The 23,525-nt window shown below is 42.2% G+C and overlaps 1 protein-coding gene across 2 annotated transcripts in view; it reads right to left on the bottom strand.

The window, feature by feature from the left end:
• Positions 1-23,525, bottom strand: part of ADAMTS19 (ADAM metallopeptidase with thrombospondin type 1 motif 19) — a 107,094-nt gene that overhangs the window by 70,826 nt on the left and 12,743 nt on the right. For both annotated transcript variants that reach the window (XM_087715880.1, XM_087715881.1), the window contains exons 3-6: positions 10,200-10,365; positions 3,787-3,959; positions 3,130-3,213; positions 667-824 (exon numbers count right to left, since the gene is read on the bottom strand). In XM_087715880.1, the coding sequence (XP_087572006.1) occupies positions 667-824; positions 3,130-3,213; positions 3,787-3,959; positions 10,200-10,365 (581 nt within the window). The remainder of the gene's footprint in view (positions 1-666; positions 825-3,129; positions 3,214-3,786; positions 3,960-10,199; positions 10,366-23,525) is intronic.

Genomic DNA, 23,525 nt, shown 5'->3' with positions numbered 1-23,525 from the left:
CCAATTAAACCAATCATTACTTATACATACAAGATATGGATTTCCTTGAGATGAAGGGAAATCATTACAACAATGGTCTTGATATAGGCAGATGGTGTAGAGGAGAGACTGAAAATAAAAGCTCTTTACTGCAAGTCATGGCCAAGTAGTGATCAATGTTTTAAGAAGCAGTTTTAAACACCTTACTTGTACACCTTTTCTTTATCAGTAAAATAACCTGTCTTTCTGCTGGCTCAAAAAAAAAAAAACTATTGCAAAGAAATAAAGTACGATATTGGAGTATATATTAGTTCTAAACTAAAATAATTCAGCTGCTGAAAATCTTGTAATCCTTTTCATCTCAATACATCATGTTAGGGAAAACTGTGAGAATTTTTCATGGCAGAATTATTTTTGATTGAGTTAGCTGCCAAGACTCTAGCATTTTATGGAACTATCTCTCCCTTGAGGGGGATTCAGTCCCCAGGTTAACATTCTGTAAGCATGGTTCTATTTTTCAGAAAGCCTTTGGACTGTAGTGGTCCTAGGTGTTCATCCCTCTATAATTATCCCTCCCTAATCTAACAGCAGTTTTGTCTGTAGCAAGATTTCACTGCAACAGAGTGCCTAAAATCATGGCATGAGCTTTAGAATCACTAACATAGAAGTAGAAAAATTGCAATGTACCTGGTGATTAATACAGCTGCATCCACTGGTGATACATTTTCATTCCAGCTTGTTGACATTTCTAAATGTATGTCATTTTTTTTACCAAATTCTTCATGTTGCCATTTGCAAAAGCTCTCCAGCATTTTTTCACCATGATGTCCAATATACATCTCTGCCTGAAAATTTTAATAAATAGTTTAAGATAATATCCCTTAAATGAAATTATTTTTTCAACAAAACTTCCAAAAAGGTTTGGAACAAAGTTCCAGAAACAATATTACTATATTGCATTCACAACACTATTTTCTTCTCCAATCTTTTACTATATAGTGTCCTTTAGATGTTTGGGAGTTCTGAAAATTCTCAGAATTCTGGTAGAAAATTCCAAGAGTCAGAAGACCCAAGAATATTGATATAAAGTTAGATAAATATAAACACTAAGTGTTTAAAGTTTCTATTATTTTGATTTACTGAACATATCTTGATCAACAAAATCAAACTATTTAGAAGACTGTTTAACCTAAATATATTAATTATATTTATTTTGTAAACCCAAGACGTTGTTGGGTTATTGTTGAGTGGCATTATGCCCACTCCTATTTACACCACAAAGACAATCCCATGAAGTTGTCTGGCCTAAATAGAATGATTGGCCCCAAAGTTGCTCATCTAGCATCTTGCTTAAGGAAGGAACAGACTCCTGGTTTTTAGTCAAGCAACCACTATATCAAATTGGCTTTTATACCAAAGGTGCTTTTTCAAAAGGCAACTGGACTTTCTGGTTTTTCTTTGAAGAGGTTTTGTTTCTCATTCAAGAAGCTTTTTCAGCTCTGACTAGATGGTGGGGAATGGAAGGATTTATAGATTCCCCACCATCCAGTCAGAGCTTAAGAAATTTCTTGGATGAAAAGTGAAATGTCTTCAAAGAAAAACCGGAAAGCCCAGTTGCCTCTTGAAAAAGCACCTTTGGGACAACCATGATCTGGATGACTGAAGAATCCCCATAGACAACTTGCTTTTATATTATATTATATATAATAGATTCAAGTGTATTTGTTTGAAGTTCAAAATAATTTGTGTTTGTTTCAGCATGTAGGAAACTAATAATATCACCTATTTATGTATTACTGAGATGTCTATCCAAACAAAAGTGTTATGTCATAATAGAATGCTCAAATACATTTAAAATGGAATAGTCCTTCCATTTAGTATTATAAAAAATAAAAAACAGTTTAACATATCTAAGCATTAGATTGCGTGACTGGGGCATTTTGAATGGTTGAAAGGGTCGAAAGTTCTCCATCAAGCCTCTTTTTCTGCATTTACTTTGTTCAATATAGCTGCAAGAAATCTCTTCAGAGCTTTCATTGAAATCATTTCTAATTTTTCTTCCTAGCAACTAGTGACAGAGTCACAGTCCAACTTCAGGTTGCTGCCATCTGCAAAGCATCAAGATAAAACTTCAAGAAAGAAACATATTTTCTCCTTATGCAAACAACCTTTTCTACCCACACCCACCCCACCCATGTCTGCATAGTCCAGCAGTGGAATTAGTCTGAGACTTAACCCTATCTTGTACAAAGTTTCCCTAGAGATAAAATAAAAAGGAAGACTCGCAAAAATAAAAAGGGGGGGAGGCAAAAAGTCCATATCCCTGAATATATATATATATATATATATATATATATATATATATATATATATATATATATATATATATATATATATATATATATGTTATATTTGTGCTGATAAATAAATAAAGGGAGACTAGTATAGATCTATTTCAAGCTATTTAGCTCTCATCAGCTAGCCATACCCTTACTGGGATTTGAACCTGGGCTATATTGCACACTAGGCATACTAGGCAAAGATCTTAGCCATTAGGCCACAGGCTCTTATCCGCTTATCCGTTTTAAAAAATCTAATAGATATATATATATATATATATATATATATATATATATATATATATATATATATATATATATATATATATATATATATATATATATATATATATATATATATATATATATATATATATATATATATATATATATATATATATATATATATATCTCCTAGGAAAGAACATCCGCTAAATTGAATGGTACAGCTGTTGATATATTATTCCATCAATGAGAACAAACAAAAAAAGCTAACTCAAAATGAGAATTGACTGGTTTAAATCACTGTATATGAAAGATGGGTCAAACAGTGATGTAAAGGTTACTTTTCAACTATATCAGGTATTGGGAAATGCAGCCATGCTATGAAATTTCCCCCCTTTTGACCCTGTCTCAAATTGCTTAAAGGCAATATTTTTATTCTTTAAGTAAGGTCATTTTATTCTTTAGGAAAGGTCAGATTTTCCCTTTGGTTTCACTTTTACTTTAGGCCATTGACAATTGCAAGTTCTTGTATCAATGTTTGCCTTTTTTAGTGTACATGGAAGAGATAAATACAGTACTTTCTTACTGGAGTCTCATGAAGCAGAACAAGCTTAGTCACCCGAAGGTTCATTTGGACTCCAAGGCTCTTGTGCTGGAAAAGATTAAATACCTGAAAACAAAAGAAATACAGTAATGTAAAAATTAATAATATGACAAATCACAGATTGTTTGAGGCAGCTTCTTGAAACTCTGGAATGCCGAGTTGTTTTCAATGTTTTCCCAAATAATTACAACATGACAATCTATTCAGGATTCTACACAAAACATGTATAGTTTATGTTTGTAATATTTTCTTCATATACTCAGTGAGACATTAGCATCATCGTCATCTCAGTTCAGTTTCATTATATTCTTATCAAACAATATATAGAATTTTATATTTGCAATAGTAGAATAAGATACTGGATTCAATTTTTTTCTTAATACATATGGCAATAATAATAAGTCTGGATAGTAGGAGAAAAAACTGGCTATTTTTTATGATCTATACATTCCAAACTAACAGTGGACTTTATGAGATGACTTTGTGCTGGATCTTGTCTTAGTGCCAATGTAAAATTATTAGCTATGATTTCCCGTCTTTTCTATTACAAGCTCATTATTAGGCTATATTCTTCATTTTAAGTAAGTTATATTTAAACTTTAAAGTATTATTTTGCTGAAAAGACCTACATTTTCTTACCATATTTAAAATAGTTAAAATAAATCTCCTAGCAGCATCTGCTCCATGATAGGAAACCATTGCTGGATCTGCAACCACTACAGTCTCCACGTTATAGTCTTGAGGTAATTTATAGGAATATCTCTTTCCTCGTCCATTTTCTGTGCCTTTTTGACTTCGGACTCTTCTTTTCTCTGCAATAGAAACAATAGAATTAGTAGCTCGAATAGTGGAATAAAACCCAGAGGCCCAAGTTTAAAATTACATTTAAGCATGGAATATTATGTTATTTTAAATCAGGGGTGTCAAACACAATTTCACTGAGGGCCGCATCAGAGTTCTGTTTGATTTTGGGGGCTGGGGTGGGCATGACTGGGATGGGTGTTGCCAGATCTATGTCACTTGTGTTGGGGGCGCCGTTGGGGGCCTGAGCGCTCTGTCAGAGAAAACAGGCTCCCAAGCTCCATTTTCAGCTGCAACGGGCTCCTGCAACCCTCTGCCAGCAAAAACAGAGCTCGGAGGGACGCACGCAGCCAGACCAGGGCCGGTCCTTTGCTGTTTCCAGGGCAGCCCCACAGGCCAGATTTAAGAACCCCGCAAGTCCCCAGGCTTTGAAATTAACGCCCTTGTTTTAAATTATATTGGCTCAGAACCAAGCTTTCTCAAATGAAGTATTTTTAAAATGGAGCAACTTTGAATTCCATACAAAAAATGTAATATAGAGCCAATTACTAATGTATTATTCAGTAACAACTCTTTTAGATTTTGGATCAGAAGTTTTCTCAACTGCTGGTAATGGTACAAATGTCAACAGAAATGTAAGTGGTAGATTGGAGTGATATAATAGAATGCGAACATTTTATTTTTTTATTTTGTTTATCTTAGATAGCCTACTTACAGGACATATCTGAGTTAAGTAATCAACATAGCTTTACATAGTGGTACAGATCTGTAAACAAATTGCAAAATATAAGACTAGTAAAGCTAGCTTTCAAAGAACTACAATTAGATACCGCAAGTCCTATTCAGGTTGTGAGCATTTATTTTAACTGATAAACACAACTTTAAAACCGCAAGAAAAATCATCTTGACCAGAAAAAAGTTGTAAAATCAGAAAAGAGAGTGGACCCATCCCAACAGGGAGTTAGCAAATTATTCATTTTATTAAAATCCTGGTACAACATTGCTTGGTTGTCTTACTATGTTCAATTCACTTTAATTCCAAGTAAAATAAGTTTTATCCTTTGTTTATAAATGGAGGCAGATGATGTATGGTAGTGGGAAATCTCTTTACTTCAATATGTTTAACAAAACAGATACAAACCACCATTAATGAAATAGATGAAAATTTGTTTAACTTTCTACCAGTAGACCAGAATTTTCAGCCTGGTATTCATCAAATATTCTCAGAATTAATGGTAAATATGCTTATTTGCAATCTTGAAAGTTAAAGTCTATTAGATCGGCAGTAGGAAGTAACGGAGGCGTCTGAGGTAACTGTAACCTTTTATTCAAGCAAGAACGTGTAACAACAACAACAGTAAGTAGACCGGCAAGTCTCCGATGTTTGACAGCCTTTTATACCCGGCTGTCAAACGGTTTAACCAATAGCCTCACGTATGACAGCCCGGCAACCGGCAGGCGCGTCTGATTGGCTAAGACGTGCCTGGCTGCTGCCAAGCTATCATTCGTAAGTCTGAGGACTTATGAGGCTGCAACACTCCTTCCCCCCCAGCGATGCGCATGCGTGAGAAACTGCGCACGTGTAGTCGTTGAGATACGCAGGCAAGCGGCGGACACTCCCCGACCGCCGCAGTTGGACTGCAGGCAGAGCTGACAAGAGATGCCCCTGTAAGAGCTCCTCCCTTCGGGGAGTGGAGCTCCAGGTGACGTCAGAAGACCCTCCTGCTGGTACTGGAGAACGGAATGGATAAGGTAGGCTGGGCGATGGGGGCGTGGCCGAGGATGGCGATGGATTGAAATTAGGCCGGTAGGCAGCCTGTGAGAGGGGAGGGCTAGACCCAGAGTGGCCTAATAATGATGGCTGGTGTATTGCAGGCTTGGCTTGAGAGTGTGCTGGACTGACAGCAGAAGGTGTATGCCCGGTGGATTGTTAGGCTGGCCTGCATCAGGAAAGGCTGGATGGTTTGTAATATTGGAGCGAAGTTGCGGAACCGGGGCTGGCCCTGTAGGAGACGGGTCCTGTTACTTCGATGATGGTGGCAGGCACCCATCGAGTATCCCCCCCATAGTTCCTAGCCCAGACCAAGTCCCCAAGAAGGAAAGAGTGGGAGGGAGACCCCAGGTTGCCAGGCTGAACCCCTGAATAGAGAGGGTGCAGTCTATCCAGGGTGGTCCACAGGCGCCTGCCCATCAGCAGCTCCGCGGGGCTTTTCCGAGTCAGGGGGCAAGGAGTGGAGTGCTGGGCCATTAAGTACGCATCCACCCTTGCCTGCCAGTCGCCACGGTTCAATCGTCCCAAAGCCTCCTTGGCTGATCGAACCGCCCTCTCCACCCGGCCATTGCTGGCCGGATGGTAAGGGGCAACCGGCGCATGGCGGACTCCTTGGGCGGCCAGGAATGTTTGGAAGGTCGTAGATGAAAATTGTAGGCTGTTGTCGGACACTACTGTGTCCGGCAACCCATGGGTTGTGAACAACCATCGCAAGGCCCGCACAGTACTCTCGGCTGTGGTGGAGTGCATAAGCAACAGTTCCACCCAGCGAGAGTATGCATCTACAACCACCAAGAATACCTGGCCGTGGAAGGGGCCCGCAAAATCAATGTGAATACGGGACCACGGTCCTCGGGGTATCTCCCACTTCCGGGAGGGGGAAGAGGGGGGAAATGGCCAGGACTGTTGACAAGTTACGCATTTGGAGACCCAGGCCTTAATTTCGGAATCTAGGCCTGGCCACCAAACGTAACTTTGGGCTAGTGCCTTCATGCGCGCTATTCCCAGATGATCGGCGTGAAGCCGCTGTAGCACTTGATGCCGGAGGACTGATGGGATGACCACGCGGTCGCCCCAAAGAAGACAACCAGAATGTAGGGATAATTCTAGTTGGCAGGACTTAAAGGGCCTGCAGTCTGGTGGTGCGGATGCTGTAGGCCAGCCTCTCAGGACCCAAGTCATTATTTGGGATAGGACAGGGTCAGACCGCGAGTGGGAGGCCACATCGGTAGATGTAAGGGGTAAGTCCAGTTGAGCAATAGATAGGACAGAACGGCAAGGAACCAACTGGATGTCCTCGCCAGGAAGTGGGCAGTGACTGAGGGCATCTGCATGCCGTAGGTGCTTGCCTGGACGGCAGCATAGGGTATAGGAGTACGCCGCCAAGAACTCCATCCAGCGGGTCATCCTAGGGGAAAGAATGGGTGGGGTCGGCCTATCACTGGCCAGAAGCCCAAGGAGTGGCTTGTGGTCGGTGTAGAGGGTAAAATGCCGCCCATATAGATAATCGTGGAACTTTTTAACCCCGGACACTGCAGCCAGAGCCTCCTTGTCAATCTAGCTGTAGTTCCTCTTGGCGGAGGAAAGTGTCCGGCAGTAAAAAGCTATGGGAGCTTCTGAGCCGTTGGGAAGGACATGGCTCAGAACTGCCCCCAAACCCATGGGAAAGGCATCACAAGCCAAAGTCAGGGGCATCTTGTCACTATATTGGACTAAGACTGCCTCTGACGTCAGCAGGGATTTGACAGCCGCGAACGCATGCGCTTCGCGGCTGCCCCAGCACCAGGCCGCGGATCAGTCGAGCAACCGATGAAGCAGCTCGGCTAGTGATGCCTTGTGGGGAATAAATGGCGCGTAGAAATTTAAAAGACCAAGGAACGCTTGCAGGTGCGCCTTTGAGGTTGGGGGAGAGCGTTCCTGATGGCAGCTATTTTAGAAGGGTGGGGTGAATTCCCTGGGCATCTATTAAGAAGCCCAGGAATTCCACCTGTGGCACAGCAAAGAAACATTTGCTGTGCTTCAATTTTAAGCCCGCGCCCCTGAAACAGTTGAGGACCTTCTGAAGAACTTTGATGAGGTTTGGGCAGCCGCCGCATCGTCATCCACAGGAAGCTGCTGGTAGGCCTGCGCCATATCCAGTTTGGAGAAAATGCAGCCCTGCCCCAAGGAGTGGAGCAGGTGCTGCACTACAGGGACTGGATAGGGGTTTGCCTGGAGGCCAAGGTTGATTGTCGACTTGTAGTTGGTGCAGATCCTAATGGAACCGTCGGACTTCACAGGAATTACTATGGGGGTTTCCCAGCGTGAATGGTCGACTGGCTCCAGTACGCCCTGCGCCACAAGCTTATCAAGTTCGGCGTCCACCTTTGGCCTCAAGGCAAAAGGCACCCTGCAGGCCTTCAGCCTGATTGGAGCAACCTGGGCATCCAAGTTAAGGGAGATGGGATTGCCCTTGTACTGGCCTAGTTGTCCATCAAAGATGTTAGCATAGTCCGATAAGACTGCTGCTACATCAGAAGGGGGCGTGTCCGCTGTACTATGGACTCCATTAAGGGATAGCCCTAGGGGAAAGAACCAATCTAACCCTAAGATGGAGGGCAGGGGCTTAAGGACAATTAGTGCTGACAGGACAGCAGCGTGAGTCCCATAAGAGACTCTTGGTGCATAACACCCCAGGGTGAGGATTTGAGACCCTTGATAGTCTCTTAGAATAGCGTCCGGTGGTGACAGTTGGGACTGTTTGACTTTAGGGCAAAGCTTAGAGAAAATGGCCCAAGAAAGGAGGGATCGGGAGGAACCGGAATCAACCTCCATTAGGCAAGGTTGCACCTCAATGGATATAGTTATGTTGATCTTCGTCGTACCCTCGGAAGCCAGGTTGACAGCTACTTCGGGGAGCATAGGAATGGCCTCCGAGAGATTGTAGCACTTGTCCTGGCGTTGCGCTGGTCTGCGGGATTGCGGGTTCTTAGGCGGTGGAGGTGGTCCGAAGGTAGCAGCAGGTTCATTAGAAGACAGAGGCGGCAAGGAGGCTCGGCAGACTTGAACTAGATGGCCCTTTTTACCGCAACGGTGGCAGACCGCTGCTTTGAAAGGGCAAGTAGACCGGGGATGCGCACCTCCACAGCCTAGGCAAATGGAAGAAGCGGCAGGAGATCGGATAAGCGCTTGGACTTGCTGAGGTGGCTGACGATGAGGGGTAGCCCTCAGGCGGTCCACTTGAGCGTGTCGGAGGTGCTCGGGTAGTGGAGCTAATTCGTCTATCAAATTAGTGATATAGGTTGATTGTTGAGGCGGTGGTGGCTCAGGAGCTGGTAGTGCAGGCAAGGCAGGTGAGACCGGCGAGACAGGTAAACCGACAGTAACGGCCATTTGAGCTAGGTAACGGTCAATTTCAGATGAAGAAAGGTCTGCTAGCTCAGCGGCTCGAGCTTCATCTATAGCGTAGACTAGGGTAACTTTTGGTTTGCCTAATAGCCAGCGCCTCAGAAAAATGTCTTTAAGGCCACACACAAATTGTTCTGCGAGGTTGTCTTCAAGGTCTGGAAAATCACACTGAGCCGCGGCGACTCGCAGAGCCTGTAGAAATTGGTTGACAGTTTCTGAAGGCTTCTGCACCCGCCTGCGGTATGCGAAGCGACGAGCAATTTGTGACGGCGTTGGAGCATAATAGGCTTGTAGCCCGACTGTCAGTTCTTGCCAGGTCAAATCGTAAACGGCCCTAGGGGCAGCAAATGATCTGGCAGTAGCAAACATCTCAGAGCCACAAGCGGTGAGGAAAAAACCGCATTTTCTGGCTTGAGAATAGCCCTGTCTGTTATTTGCAATCAGGAAGCACTCAAACCTTTCTAAAAAGGCTTCCCAAGATTCTCCGCCGACTCCGAAAGGAGCAAAAGCTGGCATGCTGGCCATCAGGAATTGTCTGAGGCGAATTGATGGATGCAGCTGAGGAGAATTAGGCGCGGTAAACATCCGGTCTAAGCGCCTATTAAGTCGTTGCTTGCTCTCGGTTGCAGGTTGTGCTCAGAGCCGGTTCCTCACCACTCGTCGCCAGTGTTAGATCGGCAGTAGGAAGTAACGGAGGCGTCTGAGGTAACTGTAACCTTTTATTCAAGCAAGAACATGTAACAACAACAACAGTAAGTAGACCGGCAAGTCTCCGATGTTTGACAGCCTTTTATACCCGGCTGTCAAACGGTTTAACCAATAGCCTCGCGTATGACAGCCCGGCAACCGGCAGGCGCGTCTGATTGGCTAAGACGCGCCTGGCTGCTGTCGAGCTATCATTCATAAGTCTGAGGACTTACGAGGCTGCAACAAAGTCCATCACTTATGGAAGGCACCAAGCTGGAGAAGACTGGTTTTAGGGGAAGGTAATAGAAAACTCCCGTAAAAGGAGTCAGGCAAACAGAACAGTGAGGTATAAAAAATTACATAAAGTACATATTAAATTAAAATATATTAATAGAAATTACATTACCAGAAAAAACACTGCAGTATTGACTATGAGAGGTGGATTTTTCAGAAGGTCTTTCACGTATGGATCTTTTACGTCTGCATACCCGATGCGCTTGACCTATCACAGCCAAACTATGATTGAACGGCTCAATAAATATAAAGTCGTCATTCATCTGCAAAAAACCAATCTGCAGGAAAACCAAAAACAACAGATTAACAAGATTTTGTCATGTATTTGTTATATATAGAAAAATAAAATATTTAAAATTTTGTTTTAAGCTATACCAAATGACACTATGTTGTGATTGTTCTGTTTTATGAGCTGATCCAGCAAAATAGGTTGCCATAGCTTTTAGGAAAATATAAAAATATTAACTCCTTCATTTCAAAACACTAAAGAGTTTCACTTCTTTCTCAAGAAATGTGTTATGTGTTAAACGTGTTTGATGTTTTGAAAAAGAAATCAATTAAGAAAGCAGCCCAACATTTTTCTAAAGAGTAACACACCTCCAATGTCTGGATTAGAGTGTGATTAGATTAGATGCCCATAGCTATATGTATATACACACACATAGATACACAGAGGGAGGGAGGGTGAGAGAGAAAGAGAACCTGCCTCAAATGATATTTTCCATATAGAAATAATCTTTATATGAGGAAACTCAGTGCAAGCAAATTTCTGTAAACCTTAATTACATTTAATTTGTTTATATGGGATTCTAAACTTGAAATTTCTCTACTGATGGTAAAAAGAAAGTAGTTTGTACACCATAGTTTGTAACCTGAAATGCACTGAGCTCCTGATATCAAAATAATTGCATGGTTATAGAATTAGATAACGTTTCTGCGAATATAGCACCTATGCACGCCCAAACAATGGGGGGAAGTATCTTATTGGGTTTTTAAGCTAACTCAATATATGTATATTTTGCATATTTAAGGCAAAACATGCAATTGTAGAATACATTTTACATAAAAATCTGATATATATACAATATATACTGTATATATACACATACACACACACACTCATTTCCAGTAATAATTTTTATAATGTTGCAAACTTTACTGCTGGATCATATGTAAATATAGCCCATTGTAGTATCTTAGTATCAACACCTATTAGAGAAATGGCCCCAGTAAGGTCACTAACAGGACATGCAGGGAATTGCTCCCTTGTCATTTCCCTAATCTTTGATGATCAGAGGTATAAACTCCTACTTTATGATTTTAAACAAAATCTTTTTAAAAAGTATGTAAACTACTATATGGCCATTACCAACTCTTGTAGTAGCAAATACTATGTGTTATTTAAATATTTGAAGATGGTTGTGTTTTGAATTTTCTACTAACCATTTATTTGACAATCTTCAATAAATGTAAGAGAGAGAAAAAGCTCTGTATCCATTTTCTTCACATTATACAGTTTATGTCTTCCTTTTTATGAATTAAAAGAAACTTAACATGTTTTACTCTTTCTACTCGTAGAAGATTCTCCTGACTATTAATGCTTTTGGTTCTTTTAGCTGGACATTTTCTATAATCCAACTGGTATTGCATTTGGTATAGCTGAGTTTGCACAAGCAAGATTCAGGTTCAAATTCCTGTTCAAAACTCACTGGATAGTCTCTGACAAATCACTTGATCTCAGTCTCAGTGTCTGATGGAATCACTGGAAAGTAAAGAATGCTTTAACATTATAAATAATAAAGATAAAATACATGTTATAGACAAAAAGATGTCTTCTTGTTTTTACTTCTTGTTTTTACTTCTTGTTTTTATTTAAAGGAGAAAAAATTGCTTTTATTGTCTTAAGGAAACGTTATATATGGCAAACTACCAATGAAGAAAAAGATGAACTGTAAAATTTAACTGTGTTAACATAGTCATGGTTGATGCTATGTTTCCCCAGATGTTCTTTAAAAAACCCAGTAAAATCACATTTAAGATCAACATTTATCTTTCTACCTACCTATCTCCATTCATAATGTTATGGCAGCAGCAAAACAGGCATTCATGTTTCTCTAAATCATTCCAAACAAAGCACCCAGAAGATATAGAGTGAACACAAACCATACACTCTAATCAAATAGTCGAGATTCAGCCAACTTTCCTCAGATAATATAATAAAAGCAATAACGCTGCTCTGTAACATTTGAGAAGATTAAAGAATCTACATATAAATGGCAATCAGTACCTCTGTATTTCATTAACTATTCTTCCGGAAGTACTGGCTGTATTGCATTTGCAAATGTTCTGTCCATCTGATCATGTCTTTTCTCTTATTCTTGAATAAAGACAATGCATTGTATCTTATCCATATTAACTCCCTCCTTAAAAGACTGGGAAATTTTCCACTGACTACACACAATAAATTCAATCCATCCCAAAGTTCATATTAAATGAGGCCATCATAAATACAAGAACATATGTAGTCTATTCAGCCAATTCTTCTAGAACCAGGACAGTCTGTTCATTTCTGTCTAAACTTTCTTCTAACATTCACATCTTTTTTAAGCTGCAAAGTGGGTTACAAAACTGTAAGAAAAGAGGATTTTAATATGTAAATATACTCCAATTTAGTTTTACGAGTCAGGAAGTATAAATGAATGAAATCAAGCAAAAATAGTATTCAGATACATCTGCTATTCTATATTATGAATCTCTCAAATTACATCTTTTATATATTATACCATAAAACTCCATTTAGAAGAAAGGGATGTCCATTTAATTCAAATGTATTTCATTGACCTAATTTATGTCATTCATGTAATTACATAACTGATGTTTTTATGTCATCTGTTAAATTACATCATCTATATCAAATTATTTCATCGCTATTGCTCTATAATTATACAAATGATGAAAATTGATGAAAATGATCAAAAAATTATTTAATCATTTAAATGACCTAAATTGTCACAAATGACATAAATCAAATTAATTCTCCAGAATACTTCAGGAACAATTGACTTTATTCTTCAATATAAAATTTTGTTCATTGAGGTTAGGGTTAAGGCAATCCACTGAATCAAACTTTTACTGTATGTGAAATAACTTATAATATAATTTTCTTCTCAGTAAATTGAACCTTCTTTCAGCTTTGTTCACATTCACTTACTCTAGTTTATATTTTAGTGTTATTCCTTGTTCTTCATCAGTTAATTGTGCCTATAATACTAGGAGGAAACAGACTGATCACAGACACATATAGTAGGGAGATGTAAATATGCATTTTAATGGACAAAATTATTTGAAAATGATTATTTATTTTGATGTCATTTAAAGTTCATAGTACTCTGATTAATCTTAATCCCTTTTCTATTGTGTCATACACTGAAGATGAAGCAAGTATTTTAGCAATCTCTATTTTATAATATTGTCTCAAAATTCTTCATACATACTTTTCCTAACTAACCTGATATTGTCAATTCAGCTTCGGATATTTGAATATTTGCTTCCTTTGTTATTTAATGATTTAAAAGTTTTTCATCTTTCAAAAGTTGCATACAATCCATAACTGAAATATATGATAGAATCGGTTGAGCTTTTTAAAATCCTTGTGTTACCTTTGCATATTTGGGGGAGAAATTTCCAAAATTATGGTCTGACAGGAAACAGCTATTGTTTTCCACTTGTCTACCAAAGAAAATGAATATTCATACAATTTATAAAATCACCCTGTAACTGTGGCTTGGCAGTGCATCAACTGGTAGTTTAGTTTAGGCTATAGTTTAAACTAACCACAGTAATCACAAAAGGAGATAACACTAGACATAATTTTCAAGCTGAGGAAGAAAAAAAACATGCCACTCAGAACAATTATGAACAAATGAAGAATATTATTTCCATATGGTCTACTTTAATGCAATAGATAAGTAATATATATTTTTTAAGAGAGAATAATGTCAAAATAGCTATTTTTAAAATGTTAATTGAATTGCATCATTGTACTATTGTCTTTATTGTTATTAATGTTTTTAGATATTTCTTTTATTTCCTCGTTGTTGGAAACTAAAAAACAAGAAGCACTTTGATTTCTGGGTATTTATTGCTGGATGAGCAATGTAACAGAATCTTGAAAGCTTGTCAAAGCATTTTTTCCATTCAAATTATATCTACCATAATTAAGGCAGAACTATTTTGAATTTCATTCTCATGCTTTCCTCCTTCTTTGGGTTAAGGTGTCTTTTTTCAATATCCCTGTTTCCTATTCCTATTCCCTTTTGTTAGATATTCTATCACAAATCTTTAAGGTACTCATTGAAGCCAAGATATCTGTTGATAGGGATATTTACAAATTAAGCCATTCCATTGGCTAAGGTTCTTATCACTAAAACAACTCCTTGAGTGGAGATATTACCAAACAACACAGTCACTTGCTGCATATATTTACTATTAGGATAGTTTTCTGCAAAAAAAAAAGCTTTTAAGGCAAGGCAGCTTCTTATCAGCTCTGTTTACAATCCAATGTTTAACCTATCCCACTAAAGTGGAGACCAACTACTGACTTTCCCCTTATGGGGGCTTCTCATGACACTTCCTTCTGAGCTGACTGGCTTGTCACAACTCATCCAATTTTGCCTCTGTTCTATAGTAACTGGCCATGTCACTGACTATCTGCACTATATATTAAGCGGCATTCCAATATTAAAGACTATACTGAAATAACTGTATGATGCAAACCAAAACTAATAATAACTATGAATTGATATTATATAGCAGCTCATCTTCTAGCCAACTCTGGGCAGCTTCCAATTAAAAATTAAAATAATATATAAAATATATTAACACTATAAAACTACACAGATTAAAACTTTAAAATATTAAAAACAACAAAGTGCTAAATCAAGTTTCTAATGTTCAATAATCCAATCTTATCCAGCACTTGTGAGAGGTGGCAGGTCTTCAAATCTTTATGGAAGCCTAAGAGGATAGAGCACTGCCAAACATTAGAGGGCAGAGTGTTTCATAGGGCAGAGGTTAGCAATGAAAAAGGCAAGCTTCCTAGCTCCCTTTAGAGTGCAAAAGCTAGGGAAGGAACTAGGAATGTGCCCACCTTATCTGACCTATGAGACCATCTATTGGAAAGGTGTGCCACATATGACTTGAAAGGTGATGACAAGCACCTCAAATTACATCTGGAAAGAAATTGGAAACCAGTGCAGTTCATGCAACAAATGGGAAAATTTATGGGGCCTCATTATTGTGTGGACTGCTGCATTATGGACTGGTTGAAATTACCTGGTGGTCTTCAAGGGCAGCCCCAGGTAGAATGTGCTATCAGGAGGATTAAACTTTTTCTTCCCCCTTGGTTTGTTTACAAGCTGGGAGTAAAACACACCAGACAATCAATAAACGTCAAATATACAGTATAATATTTATTCATCTAAAGTTGTTAAATTGCTTTGGATGGGCTGTCATACAGAACAGTTCCTGGCCTCTCTTTTTATAATGTTTTGTAATTTGGAGATGTATCCTATCATCATCAATGGAATGGAGTGTGTTAGTTTATTACAAACATTTCCTTATACAGTTGGGGGGGGGGATATATGCCTTCCTATTTATGTTACACATATGATTTTTTATCTAGAGATAAAATAGAGGTGTTTTTGTATGTATAAATTATGTTTTCCTTTACATGGATTCGCTATATGATATCTCTTTTGTTTCTAATGAAGTAACCAGTTTTAGAATAAAATTAAACAGAGTTGGAAGGGACCTTGGAGGTCTTCTAGTCCAACCTCCTGCCTAGGCAGAAAACCCTACAACACTTCAGACAAATGGTCATCTAACATCATCTTAAAAATTTCCAGTGTTGGAGCATTCACAATTTCTGGAGGCAAGTTGTTTGCTTAATTGTTCTAACTGTCAGGAAATTTCTCCTCAGTTCTAAGATGCTTCTCTCCTTGATTAGTTTCCAGCCATTGCTTTTCATACCAACTTGCAACTTTAAAATGACATTCTTGCCTTCAAAATTCATAAGAGAATGCTTCTTCTTTTTTTTACCTTTCATGCCAATTGGGCAAAGAAAAAAGAGATGAAGTAGCTGGATATGGCTAAGGAAGTTATCTTTAGTATACACAATATTTTTCTGGCATATGCCTCTGTATTTTGTTAAAATAATGGATTTTCAAACTCAACATGTCGATATAATTGTTCTACTGGGGATCAGCTCCATTCACATGAATAGGATGCATTCTAGCAGAACTAAAAGTAATTCAGCCAAAACCTATTTAGAAGTAGAGAATTTTGCCTCAATGGAAAGAAGATAAAACATGTATTTGTCAGGTCTGAATATACAACCATGCAAACCTTTGACTAGAGGGAATAAATCCTATATGATGACTGAGTAGCAAAAAAAAAAAAAAAAAAGCTCCGAAAACAGCTCAAAAAGCCAACACCAAAATAAAGAAGACAGCTGCCTGACAGCTGTTTTTGTCAAAAGAATTGTTTCACTTGTAAAATTTCCTGAGGCAAAAAAATTAGATAACTGGCAGTTCTGTAGTGATTACACCAATGTCCCAAAAGTCAGTTAAATTATAAACTTGTCACAAAAATGCCAATTTTATGTGGTGGCAATAACAAATGACAAATCGCACAAGGAATAATTAACACATGAATGTTCAACATTAGAAACAAGCCCACTTGTTCCTCCATTTCAACTTACAAAGAGCCATTTGCTGACTATCTGTAGTCCAACTCTTGGTTTCACTCAAGCAGTTTTAGCCTGACTTGACCTAATTTTAGGTTGAAGATCTGGTAAGAATCCAAAGAAGCACAGCTGAGGTAATTAAACAAACTGTTGGAAGACCATCACATTTTAAAAATGAAGTAACTTATGAAGTTGCTCAGGGCACACTTCTAATGTTCTAAATATTAGATGCATACAAATTGTGATTTAAGGATTGGGTGAACCTCCCAAAAAGTGACCAAACATTTATTTATTTCAAACTATATTTAAAGAGACAAGGAATCAGCCAATTAAAACCAAAGAATAGCTATTATGAAAAAGATCTTCAATCAACAATTTTGTTAAGTAAAAAAGGCTGCTTTTCTACAGTTATTTTAATTGAGAATGCTTAGTTGCTAAGCAATATATAAAAGATTTCCTCCTGAAGGAAAGCATCAGAACAAATGCTAAATAAAAATATTATAGACACTTTTCACTTGAAGTGAAAAGTCACAACAAACTTTGAATTTGTTATGTGGATATGCAAAATATGAAATAATCAGATGTAAAGATGCAAGACTTCAGCCTGTGCATTTGAGTTTTTGAGTGGCCTCTCACAGGCTACATATTCAAAAATAATAATAAATATAAGCAGGGAGATAAATTAAGATTATTTTAATCTTAATGAAGATTAAATCGAAATTTGATTTAAATTTAAATTTAATTTGTTAAAAAACTATATATAGATATATTTATATATTTATTACATTTTTGTTTATTAAATTTATTTGCCACCCATCTAGCCACCAGGTGACCGGGCAGTTTACAAGATTAAAAGCAATACATCTACAAAATATGTATGTGTGTATCTATATGTATGTATGTACACACACAAGTACATAGTAATAATTAAATTATAAATTATTGCAAAAAAATGGGAAAGGAAGTAACAAGATGTGCAGGTTGTGAGGTGCGATCTGCTATTAATCCATCATCACCCCCAGCGTGACAATTTACCACATGGCTCCCAAGCCAACTGGCAGAGCCAGGTTTGCAGGCCCTTAAAAAAGTTTAAAGGGGTTGGAGCAGATCTCACCCTGAGGAGAGATGTTCCAAAGGGCAAGATTCATGGCAGATAAGGCTTTTCTTGACTCTATCAGCCGAAATTCCTTGACTGACAAGATCTGCAGTATGCCTCTTCTACCAGTGAGGTGGGATGGGCCTATCCCATAGGGATGAGGTGAATATATATTGTATAACATATGTAAGGAGTAATTTACCAAACCTTCATATCAAAGATTGCAATTTGGTGGTGGTAAAGGGTTCTAAGAGCCTAATCCCAACATACAACTCCAAGAGCTCTGAAAATGTGCATTGTTCATTAAATACGTAGGTTTCTTATTTATCAAAACATTTTCAAGCCATTTAGATTAAATCATTAGTCAATTCTGTATTTAATTTATTATAAAATAAACAGCTAACAACTTAAATATTATTTTGTTTTATAAATTAGTTGTGGAAAAAGCATAGATTTTTATATAATTTGGACAATAATTTATTTAAAAAAGAAAAAAAGACAATCAGAATAATTTACACAAAATTATGTAGGTATAATTTGGATGTGATGATATAAAAAAATAAAATGTTAACCTATTTTAATAGCCTTTCAAAATATTGGAGAAATGCTGCCACCATCTGAGCACATATATAAATAATTAAAATAAAAAACATGAAATTAGTATGAATTCTAAACATTATATTCCATTTTTCCCAAGAACTAAAAATTAAGTTAAGTATCCCTGCCCCCCCAAATATAGAAGCCTCTCTTTTCCTAATGGTCAACAACCACAAGCTTCGAGACCTCATTTTTATAATCTCCTGAACTCTCCTTTGCCATATTGCCAAAGTTTGATGGCATAATTTTCAAGCACAATAAAAGTATAGTATATTTTTATACTATATTTTTAGAGGTTCGGAATGAGGGACGCGACCACAGGGTGAACAACAGAACAGGCTTTATTCCAAGCTAAGTATAACAGCGATTCAACTCATAACCAGCCCGCCAAAACCTTATATACACGGGCTTCAACCAATCAGAAACAAACATTCAGCCGGCAACAGCCTCCCTCGCGTCCTATCCAATCCAGACGCAGGAGGCTGTTGCTGGCCAGCACAAAGGTGCTGAAATACAAGAACAGTGAGGCCATTTGCATGGCTCATACATATTCATGAACTTATGAATACTTAACACCCCTTCCCCCCAGTTCTGCGCATGCTCCGCGGGTGGAGCATGCGTAGTCTTGCAGGTAGGCGGGGCGGTGCCGGACCCGCCCTGATCTACGCAGTTCTCCACTAGTCGTCGGCGGAGGAGGACCTCCTTGTGGTAGCTCCTCCCGGAAGGGGGTGTAGCTCCAAGGCACGCCTTCTTGGGATGGCCCAGAAGGAGGGCTCAACTGTCCTGGTGAGTAGGGGCGAGGTGGCGTGTCCACTGTGATAGTGTTGTGTTTAGGAGGCGTGTCGGGAGGGAGGAACCAAGGCCTAGGTGAGAATTGTTCTGCGGCGGCTTGAGCTGATTGTGGGCGTTCCCGGCACGGGGCGCTCGGGCAGGTTGGGCCTGGTGTGGCGAAGGCCCGTGGTGTGTTCTCTCCGGATTGAGCTCTCGGTTGTTGGCAGGAGAGGCCTGGAGCGGCGAAGGCCTCACGCTGGGATTCCGGGCAGTCGGTGCCGGCTTCGGTTGGGCCTGGGCTGCCGGCTGGCGGTGGGAGGCGTCTCCTCAATTGATCCAGGTGACGCCTCCATTGGGATCCGTCAGCCAGTCCGACTCTAAAAGAACACGGGCCAGTCAGGGCAGTCACAGTGGCTGGCACCCATCTCGTAGGCCCCGAAAATGCCCGGGCCCATACCGCGTCCCCTAATTTAAATGAACGGGAAGGGATAACCCCCAGGTTGCTCGGCTGATCCCCTGCATACAACGGATGTAGCCGGTCCAGGGGAGTCCGCAGGCGCCTGCCCATCAAGAGCTCCGCGGGGCTTCGGTTGGTCGTTGGGCAGGGAGTGGAATGTTGGCTTAGCAGGTAAGCCGCCACTTTCTCCTGCCAGTCGCCCCGGTCCATGCGGCCCAGTGCCTCCTTTGCTGAGCGGACCGCCCGCTCCGCCCGGCCATTGCTGGCCGGGTGGTACGGGGCTATGGGCGCATGTCGAATCCCTTGCATGGCCAGGAACTCCTGGAACGTGGTGGACATAAATTGGGGCCCATTATCAGAAACAATCAGGTCCGGCAACCCATGGGTCGCGAACAGCCTTCTCAAGGCCCGGACCGTACTCTCAGCTGTGGTGGAGCCCATGAGGACCAGCTCCACCCAGCGGGAGTAAGCGTCCACCACTACCAAGAAGTTCTGGCCGTGAAAGGGACCGGCGAAATCTAGGTGGAGGCGCGACCATGGGCCTCTCGGAGCCTCCCACTCACGAGCTGGCCCGGCTGGGGGATTGGGCCTAGATTGCTGACAGGGGTGGCAGCGGCCAACATAGGCCGCTATCTCTGAGTCCAGTAAGGGCCACCAAACATAGCTACGGGCTAATGCCTTCATTCGTGCTATGCCCGGATGATCCTTATGGAGCAGGGACAGGACTTGTGGCCGCAGCGCGGTGGGGATCACCACTCGATCCCCCCAAATAAGGCACCCCCCGTGGAGGGAGAGCTCCGCCTGCCGGGTTTTAAAGGGCTTGAAGCCCTCTGCCACTTTGTCCATTGGCCATCCCCTCGAGACCCAGGAAGCGACCTGGGAGAGGATCGGATCGGCCTTGGTGCAGGCCGCGACATCCGCGGCCGAAATCGGGAAACCGGAAGACGCGATAGACAGGACTGAGAGACAGGGCACTAGGGCGGTGTCGGTCTCCGGTAACGGGCAGCGGCTTAAGGCATCGGCATGCCCCAGCTGCTTGCCTGGACGGTACTGTAGCGTATAAGAATACGCAGCCAGGAACTCCGTCCATCTAGTCATTCGGGGGGAGAGGATGGGGGGGGTCGGCTTGTCACCTGCCAGAAGCCCAAGGAGAGGCTTGTGGTCAGTGACAAGGGTGAAAGGCCGACCATAGAGGTAGTCGTGGAACCTCTTAATCCCGGACACTGCAGCCAGAGCCTCCTTGTCTATCTGGCTGTAATTACGCTCCGCCGAGGAGAGTGTCCGGGAGTAATAGGCCACAGGGGCCTCTAAGCCATTTGGGAGGACATGGCTTAGAACGGCCCCGACTCCATAGGGGGAGGCGTCACAAGCTAACGTCAGTGGCATCCTGTCATTGTACTGGACCAGGACTGCCGCTGACGTCAGAGCTTCTTTGACAGCCGCGAACGCATGCGCTTCGCGGCTCCCCCAGCGCCAGGCCGCAGATCGGTCGAGCAACCGATGCAGCGGCTCGGCTAGTGACGCCTTGTGCGGAATAAAAGGGGCGTAAAAATTCAGGAGCCCTAGGAACGCCTGCAGCTCCGCCTTGGAGGTGGGTGCAGGGGCGTTCCTAATGGCAGCGACTTTAGAAGGTGTGGGGTGGATGCCTTGGGCGTCAATCATGAAGCCCAAGAATTCCACCCTCGGAACAGCAAATGAACATTTGCTGCGTTTCAGTTTTAAGCCCGCGCCCCTGAAACGACTGAGGACCTTCCGCAGTACTTCGATGAGTTCTGAGCGGCTGGAAGCAGCGATCAGGACGTCATCGAAATACGGAACTACGCCCGGCAGCCCGTGGAGCAGCCGCTCCATCAGGCTTTGGAAGATCCCCGGGGCCACGGAAACGCCAAATTGCAGGCGGCGACAACGGAAAGCCCCACGATGGGTGACGATGGTCTGGGCAGCCGCCGCATCGTCATCCACCGGGAGCTGTTGATAGGCCTGCGCCATATCCAGTTTGGCAAATGTGCAACCCTGCCCCAGGGAATGGAGCAGGTGTTGCACTACAGGGACTGGATAGGGGTTTGCCTGAAGGGCCAAGTTGATCGTCGACTTGTAGTCGGCGCAGATCCTCACCGACCCGTCAGGTTTGATTGGGAGAACAATGGGGGTCTCCCAAGGGGAGTGGTCTACGGGCTCGATGACTCCCTGCGCCAACAACTTGTCAAGTTCGGCGTCAACCTTGGCCCTTAAGGCAAAAGGCACCCTGCGGGCTTTCAGCCTAATGGGAGCAACCTGAGGGTCTAAACTTAAAGATATGGGGGTCCCCTTATAACAGCCCAGCTGGCCGTCGAAAACGTCCGAAAATTCCCTTAACGTGTCCTCGAGTGTGCTAGGAACCACCCGGTGGACCCCCCCAATGGATAATCCCAGGGCTGGGAACCAGTCCAGGCCCAGGAGGGCCGGCAGGTCATCCCTGACTATGAGGATGGGTAGCTTCCCCTGGAAGTGGCCATAAGATACAGAGATAGGGAAGGATCCTAGCGTAGGGATCAACCTCCCCTGGTAATCCCTTAGGGAGACCTCAGATTGCTTTAGGCGTTTCTGGGGCACTTTAGGGCATAGCTTGGCAAAAAGTGACCAGGGCAGGAGGGACCGGGAAGAGCCAGAGTCCACCTCCATCCGGCACGGCTGACCTTCCAGCTGGACGGAGGTCGAGACCTTCCGGGCCCCTGCAACGGCGTGGCTCGCCGTACTGTCAAAATTAGCTGGTTGGCTGGTGGACTGGTAGCAATCTTCCGCTCTCTTCGGTGGCCGCTGCTGCTGGCGGCGCGGTTGCGCCTGGGGACGGCTGGGCGATTGAAGAAACGAGGGTGCCGGCAATAGGGCCCTGCAGACCTTGGCCAGATGGCCTTCGCCCTTGCACCGGTTACAGATGGCATTTAAAAATGGGCAAGCCTGGCGCTTATGACGGCCTCCGCAACCCCGGCAGGGCGCTGCGGACGCCTGTTGGGCTGCAGGTTGCGGCTTTGGCTTTCTCTTAGGCACAGTCCTCATTTGGGCCACCACTTCTTCTTCTGGATCCTCATAAGCCATGTCGTCCTCGACCATGTGGGCTTGTGGAGATGCGTCCGACGAGGCTCGCTCTGGTGTGGCAATCTGCAATCGTTCAATGTCGGCCGTGGACTGCTCCGACAGTTCAGCGGCTCGGGCAGTTTCCACGGCCTGCAGTAGTGTAATTCGGTGATTTCGGAACATGCGGCTCCGCAGGTTGACATCGCGGACCCCGCACACAAACTGTTCCACCAAATTTTCTTCAAGGTTGGAGAACTCGCACTGGGCAGCCACCATCCGCAGAGCCTCCAAAAATTGGCTGATTGATTCATTCTGTTTTTGGACTCGTCTGCGGAAGGCGAAACGGCGGGCGATGACTGACGGGGTGGGTGCATAGTGGTTCTTCAATCTGGCCATGAGTTCGTCCCACCCAAGCTTGTATGCTGGCCGTGGGGCTGCCAAGGCTCTTGCTGAGGCGAACATAGATGGCTCGCAGCATGAGAGGAAAAAACTGCATTTTTCCTCTTCGGTTTGAGCCTGATTTTTGGAAGCGATCAGGTAACATTCGAACCTTTCCATAAACCCCTCCCATGATTCCCCGGCGGAACCAAAAGGGGCGAATGGAGGCAAAGCAGATGTCATCCTGAGGGAGAGATATCAAGAGGCCACAAAAAAAAATTTTTTTTTTTTTTTTTCTCTTCAGGCAGCGTTCGTTGCCGGTCTGGAAACGGCAGCTAAC

This window comes from Thamnophis sirtalis, unplaced genomic scaffold (genome assembly GCF_051295495.1).
Source record: "Thamnophis sirtalis isolate CommonGarterSnake01/CBP01778 unplaced genomic scaffold, rThaSir2_p1.2 scaffold_5, whole genome shotgun sequence".
Lineage (NCBI taxonomy): Eukaryota > Metazoa > Chordata > Lepidosauria > Squamata > Natricidae > Thamnophis > Thamnophis sirtalis.
The sequence above is the reverse complement of the archived record's forward strand: the minus strand, read 5'-3'. Positions and strand labels throughout refer to the sequence as shown.